A 7139-nucleotide genomic window follows, 5' to 3' on the forward strand; every position below is an offset into this window, starting at 1 on the left:
CAAGAGGAGGAGGAGGAGGAAGAAGAAGAAGTCGTAGAAGAAGAAGAAGAGCGAGGCCAACAGCCGGAGCAACGACCGAGAGGGAGAAAGCGAAGGAGAGAGGATGAAATGATCAAACTATACAGACTCGACTTGGCACTGCGGAGACAGGAATTGGAGAGACAGAGGTTGGCAGAGGAGGGAAGGGCAACTGAGAGGAAGGAGACATTTGAAAGGTTTTTCAGTTTGATGGAAAAGATGATAGATCAAAATAAAAAATGAGTGAAATATGCTTGGTGTTCAAGATTCAAATTTAGATCACGTTCATTTAAGAGTAAACAAAAACCGGGGTACTTTCAAAACAGATGAACTAGTTCGTATCCCAGTCACATCTTGAGATCAGCTTCTTCAGACAAAAGTGAAAAAGCCCAGGTTTGTGAAAGACCAAAACTTTTACAATAATATGAAGACTCCACCATGTCTGTTTTGCTTACAAACTTAATTTATTGAAAAACTGGTGGACAAACAAGGCATAAATTTAGTACATTATAATTCACAGTAACTATTCACAGAAAATAAAAAAGCATTTCCCAGTTCATAACTGTTGCAGGATAAACCTGAGTGTGTCAGTGCTGTTTTGCCAATTTTCGCCTGAGCAGGGACTCATTTGGAGCATGGATGGAACCCTTGTTCCAGGACCCATGACATGGATGGGGCACGAGCAAGAGTCCTGATCTTCCTCTCGTGACTTGAAGTGGGGCATCATACCGGTTGCAGTGTCCACTACATCATCCATTACGTGGGGGTTTGTAGGGATGGTTGGGGCAATAGATGGCTGCCATGTCACTACAAAAGATGGGATAGATTTATTAACCATTCATTACATTGTATATGAATCTATTTTTCCATCTTCTGATATTTTGCCATGTTTGTGTGGCTGTGCTGTTTGATGATTCAGTTAAAGATTATTTTGTGGCATATTTGATGGGATGATTGCTCAAATACCATTGTGCAGTTAAAAGTATTTAAATACCTAAATATACTCGTGGTCCTCTGGTACCTCCTCCAGGGCAGACACCTGAGCAGACAGGTGGTCCCTCCACTGCACTCCAGCGACTGTGTCAGCCACCTCTTCCACAGCAGCCTCCTCTTCCCCTTCGTCCTCCGAGGCCATGAGGTCTCCCACCCCAAGGCAGATGTTGTGGAGGACGGCACAGGCAGCGATGACCTAAAAGAAATAAAAAGGAAATGCTGTATATGAGCTATATTTGATAGTTATTGCACTGAACAGGACATGATTTGATCCTGAATAAAGAGCAACATGTTGAAAGTATAAGTATCAATTATACTTTTTTTTTAATTTACTTACATGTGGTGCAAAGGTGTGGTGCACCTCCAGGGCATGGAAAAAGATGGCCCGGAATCTCACCTTCATCATTCCAAAGGCACGCTCAATAATTGAGCGTGCCTTGGAATGATGAACGTTGAAGCGCCGGGCCCCCACGCCCTGCACCGGCCGCTTGTAAGGAGTGATGAGGGGGAGTGGTCGCTGGAGGCACGGATACCCTCCATCTGCCAAGATGAAGTGCCCTGGAGGAGGATACAGCCCTCTTTGGTAAAGAGGGCTGTGCCGGAGGACCCTGCAGTCGTGGACTGATCCAGGCCAACCCACGTATATGTCCAGAAAGCGACCCTGATGGTCACACACAGCTTGCATGATTATGCTGCTGAAAAGCTTGCGGTTCTTGTAGTCATGACCATCAGGGCCACTTGGAGGCTTGATTCGGACATGACAACCATCTATTGCTCCAGCAGCTCTTGCAAATGCATGGTGCTTCGCCAGCCCTGCAAATCCCTGGGTCACTGCCTGAAGGTCTCCTGCAGTGTTGGGGAAGTGGATGACTCTGTGGCGAAGAGCCACCACTTCCCCAGTGACCCGGTGGATGATGTAGTGGACAGTGGACCGCGGCATCCCAAATGCTCGTGCCACCACCCGATATGATGCCCCACTCGCCAGCCAGAAGAGAAAGACAAGGACCTCTATCTCGACACCCCATCCATGTTGTCGGTCTTGGTCCAGGAGGTTCAGCAACACTCTGAATGAGTCCCTGCTCAGGCGAAAGTCTCTTTGGAGATCCTCTCCATTGAAAAAACGATCCAACACTGGCACACCCAGGTTTATCCTGCAGTATGGACTTCTTGGCTGTTAATGTTTTGAATAAAAAAAAAAAACATGAACGCATGAATTATTTTACTTGTTTCGTTTGCTTGCATCATTCCTACAGTATCACCAACTTTATTTTAATAACTCTGGCCCTAAACTCTCTAGTGGTATTCTGGTGTTTTGCCATATGTACAAACTAATCACGGGTGTCATGACCCGTGTCGGTCATGTCAGGTGTTTTTGTTATTGTTTTTGTCACGTTCCTTCCCCCACGCCATGTGTGTTTGTTTTTGTCAGCTGAGTGGGGCGTTTCCCCTCAGCACTCGTTCCTCACCAGCCACGCACCTGTTCCCCGTTACCGTCACACACCTGATCCCCATCTGCTCACTTAATGACTGGACTATTTGAACACCTCATCCCGACAGCTCAGCGTCGGAACATTACTCCCTGTACGGACTGTCACGGCCTCTCTCATTTTCGCCCTCGCTCATGCCCATGCTCATGCCCACGATCTCTAGTGTTTGTCACGGTCCTCGTTACTTGTCATTTTTGTTCTGTTTAGTCACGTTTAGTTTGTCTTTGTTATTTTGCACCCTGCCACGTTTGTTTGTCCACGCCACGTTGTTTGTCCTCGTCTGATTAATTTAATAAATTCCCTTTAGTTTACCCTTTGCCCTGCTTCCTCGCATTCTGGGTCCACCTCCTCCTCGCCGACCGGCGATCCAACCCTGACAGAATGTTCCGACCAACTACGGACCCAGCGGGAAGCTCTCGGCGACGTCATCGTCGTCGCCGATCGGACAACCGCCCTCATCAGCCTGCCGTCCAATCCTGCGTCCATCACGTTGGTGCAATTTTTCGTTCCCCGTCTGTTTCCTTCCCTGCGTTTCGTGATAATGTTAAGGATTACCCACCTGTCATACCTCCCCATCTCATTATAGATTCATATTACAAAGAAGATTTTGAGCACAATGCTATTACACCCCCTCACATTTTTGTAGACTCAGATCATGAGGATGATTTTGAATACATTTACGACCTGTTGTATGCTCAGCACGACACAGATGCAGTTAGGACCCTTTCCTCCCCCCGAACAATTTCCGTCACCTCTTTCTTTTGACCGCTTTGAGACCACCTCCCACGTTACCTCGCGTCATCCACCTCGTCCCAAGTCACGTAGATCACGGCCACGTCGTTCACCACGTCCACCGTCTGTTTCCGCACCTAGTCACGTTCCCCTTGCATTTCATAGCTCACATTCACCAGCAACAGTAGTCACGGTCCCTCATGTCTCCCGTTCCCCTGACTCCCTATGGCGGTAGGCTGATAGGGGTCAGGCCCCCCGTCTCGGCTGCGCCCGGCTCGACTGCTGCGCTCGGCCCGCAGCCGCCTCCACGTCAGCGGCTGCAATCCATGTCGCCTCCAGTTCCTGTGCCTCGTCAGCGGCTGAGCCCCGTTTCGCTTCCGCATCAGCTGCACAGACCATCCCGCCTCCACATCAGCTTCAGCCTCCGGAGCTGGTCCCTCGCGAGCTACAGCCTCCCGTCCCGGCTCCTCGCCAGCTGCAGCGTCCCGTCCCGGCTCCCCGCCAGCTGCTGAGCCCCGTCCCGGCTCCCCGCCAGCTGCTGAGCCACGTCCCGGCTCCCCGCCAGCTGCTGAGCCCCGTCCCGGCTCCCCGCCAGCTGCTGAGCCCCGTCCCGGCTCCCCGCCAGCTGCTGAGCCCCGTCCCGGCTCCCCGCCAGCTGCTGAGCCCCGTCCCGGCTCCCCGCCAGCTCCTGAGCCCCGTCCCGGCTCCCCGCCAGCTGCTGAGTCCCGTTCCGGCTCCTTGCCAGTTGCTGAGTCCCGTTCCGGCTCCTCGCCAGTTGCTGAGCCCCGTTCCGGCGCTTCAAGTCCCTGTTCCGGCGGCGCACGCCCTGCGTCCGCCTCAAGCTCTTTTCCCGGCAGAGCACGCCCTGCGTCCGCCCCAAGTTCACGTTCCGGCGGAGCACGCCCTGCGTCCTCCCCAAGTTCACGTTCCGGCGGAGCACGCCCTGCGTCCGCCTCAAGCTCTTGTCCCGGCGGAGCACGCCCTGCGTCCGTCCCAAGTTCACGTCCCGGCGGAGCACGTCCTGCGTCCGCCTCAAGCTCACGTCCCGGCGGAGCACTTCCTGCGCCCGCCTCAAGTCCATGTTCAGGCGGAGCACTCCCTGCGTCCGTCCCAAGTTCACGTCCCGGCGGAGCACGTCCTGCGTCCGTCTCAAGCTCATGTCCCGGCGGAGCACGTCCGGCGTCCGTCTCAAGCTCATGTCCCGGCGGAGCACGTCCTGCGCCCGCCTCAAGTCCATGTTCAGGCGGGGCACGTCCTGCGTCCGTCCCAAGTCCCCGTTCCAGCGGAGCACGCGCACGCCCTGTGTCCGCCTCAAGTCCATGACCCGACGGCGCACGCCCTGCGCCCGTCCCAAGTTCCTGCCTCGGCGGTGGACGACGGCACGCCGCCGTTTCTCGCCTCTTCCTCGGCGGTGCTCGACGACCCGCCACCGCTCCAAGTCACTGTCTCGGCGGCGCCCGATGAGCCGCCGCCGTTTCTCGTCTCTGCCTCGGCGGCGTTCGACGACCCGCCGTCGCTCCCGGTTCCTGCCTCGGCGGTGGGCGATGCCCAGCCGCCACTTGCCGTCTCTGCCTCAGCGGCGCCCGAGGAAACGCCGCCGCTCCACGTTCCTGTCTCGGCGGGGTTCGACGACCAGCCGCCGCTCCAAGTTCCTGTCTCGGCGGGGTTCGACGACCAGCCGCCGCTCCACGTTCCTGTATCGGCGGGGCTCGACGACCAGCCGCCGCTCCACGTTCCTGTCTCGGGTGCGCCCGGACGTCCGCCTGAATGGCCACGGGTGGACTTGCTGGTCTGGCCTCTCGGACGTCCGCCCGAATGGCCCCGACGGGACTTGCTGGTCTGGCCTCCCGGACATCCTCCAGACCGGTCTAGTTCGCGGGCCTTGGTTCCGCCTCCCGGTCGTCCGCCCGAATGGCCCCGACGGGACTTGCTGGTCTGGCCTCTCGGTCATCCGCCAGACCGACCTCGATCACGGGTCGTTGACCCACCTCCCTACCCCTTTCCGCCCACCCTCGTTCTTGGACCTTGTTTTCGCCTTGTTTTGGGGACGTCTGGAATCCGTCCCTTAAGGGGGGGGGTACTGTCATGACCCGTGTCGGTCATGTCAGGTGTTTTTGTTATTGTTTTTGTCACGTTCCTTCCCCCACGCCATGTGTGTTTGTTTTTGTCAACTGAGTGGGGCGTTTCCCCTCAGCACTCGTTCCTTACCAGCCACGCACCTGTTCCCCGTTACCGTCACACACCTGATCCCCATCTGCTCACTTAATGACTGGACTATTTGAACACCTCATCCCGACAGCTCAGCGTCGGAACATTACTCCCTGTACGGACTGTCACGGCCACTCTCATTTTCGCCCTCATTCTCGCCCTCACCCTCGCTCATGCCCATGCTCATGCCCACGATCTCTAGTGTTTGTCACGGTCCTCGTTACTTGTCATTTTTGTTCTGTTTAGTCACGTTTAGTTTGTCTTTGTTATTTTGCACCCTGCCACGTTTGTTTGTCCATGCCACGTTGTTTGTCCTCGTCTGATTAATTTAATAAATTCCCTTTAGTTTACCCTTTGCCCTGCTTCCTCGCATTCTGGGTCCACCTCCTCCTCACCGACTGGCGATCCAACCCTGACAACGGGGTCAATAAAGCCGTCACAAGTATCTAAATTCATAAAAACTCTTTCAGAATGTATATAATTATATCATTTCCATTCAATATTCGTTCTATTATGAAGCTAACACATGTACTACTGAAGTTGTACTACTGATGTTTTTAGTTCATCTGTAACATGTATCTGTCACGAGCTGCTACCTGAAATTAACGCATTTCTTCATTCACAAAACAAAACGGTGCCAGAGCTGACGGACCCAGAATGGAAATGGCACCTCGCATTTTTAACAGACATGACAGAAATGCTGAACAGCTTTAACTTGCAACTACAAGGCCAGGGGAAACTCATTTGCGACATGTATTCCCACATAAAAGCATTTGAGGTGAAACTAGAGCTGCTTTTGGGACAAGTGAAAATGCACAGCTTCATCCATCTCCCTGCTACACAAAACCTCTCTGCAGAGAACCCAGCGGTCCCATTTCCAGCTGAAAAGTGTGTGGAAGCATTGGAAATGCTGAAGGCGGAGTTCGGTGTGCGATTCCGTGAACTACATGTTTATGCAAAAGAAATCCGTCTTTTCCAGAACCCATTTGTTGCCGACATTGATGAAGCCCAGCCTTCTTATCAGTTTGAGTTGGCCGAGTTACAGAACTGTGATGTTCTGAAAGATGGATACAAGCCCAACAGTCTCATTGACTTCTACGCCGCCCTCCCAAACGACAGGTTCCCTAACATCAGAAAACAGGCAATGAAGATGTCAACACTTTTTGGCAGCACGTATATCTGCGAGCAAACCTTTTCACGCATGAAACTGCTGAAAACTCCAATGAGATCAAGATTGACAGATGAACATCTGCATCAGTGTTTGAGACTGGCAGTGACTAGAATGGAACCTGACATTCAACTTCTCACCAGCCAGATGCAGGCCCACAGTTCAGACTGATGAACATACAAAGGTAAGATCACTTTTCTGACTTGAATGAGTCATTCTGAGTATAAACAAATATAATCATAATAAAATCTACTGGGATAAAATCCATCTCCACAACCATACTGGTAGTGGTACTGGTTGTGCTGTGTAGGTCCTGTATCACTTAGTTCAGTTTCTCAGCCTGCTTGCTTGGTGGTTTTCACAGGGAAGTTGATGAGAGAGAGCGAGAGAGAGAGCTGCAAACAACGATGTCTACAAGCCTACTGGAACCTACAAAAGAATTATAAGGAAGGAACACAAGAACTTTGAGAGACTGCTCATATGAGTCATTTGAGTGAGAGATTCTGCTCTGACAACTAAGATGAACTTGGACC

At 52.8% G+C, this 7139-nt stretch overlaps 1 protein-coding gene and 1 long non-coding RNA gene across 2 annotated transcripts; one reads left to right on the plus strand and one right to left on the minus strand.

Moving 5' to 3' along the window:
• Positions 1 to 729: 729 nt before the first annotated feature.
• LOC148325169 (uncharacterized) lies at positions 730 to 1379 on the minus strand. The gene is made up of 3 exons (XR_015846102.1): positions 1349 to 1379; positions 1013 to 1207; positions 730 to 825 (listed from the first exon to the last, which is right to left on the minus strand). It is a non-coding gene; the product is annotated as an uncharacterized LOC148325169 (long non-coding RNA).
• A 4747-nt stretch (positions 1380 to 6126) lies between these two features.
• LOC148325170 (general transcription factor II-I repeat domain-containing protein 2-like) lies at positions 6127 to 6777 on the plus strand. Its single transcript, XM_088311205.1, has one exon. It carries the CDS (start codon positions 6127 to 6129, stop codon positions 6775 to 6777), a length of 651 nt encoding a protein of 216 aa, XP_088167331.1.
• The last annotated feature ends 362 nt before the right edge of the window (positions 6778 to 7139 follow it).

This window comes from Idiotropiscis lumnitzeri, chromosome 12 (genome assembly GCF_059441095.1).
Source record: "Idiotropiscis lumnitzeri isolate Australia: NSW breed Sydney's pygmy pipehorse chromosome 12, RoL_Ilum_1.0, whole genome shotgun sequence".
NCBI classification, from domain to species: domain Eukaryota; kingdom Metazoa; phylum Chordata; class Actinopteri; order Syngnathiformes; family Syngnathidae; genus Idiotropiscis; species Idiotropiscis lumnitzeri.

What these genes read in the sequence shown, in the direction of transcription:
- LOC148325170 (XM_088311205.1), top strand. Translation starts at nt 6,127, where the DNA reads ATGACAGAAATGCTGAACAGCTTTAACTTGCAACTACAAGGCCAGGGG.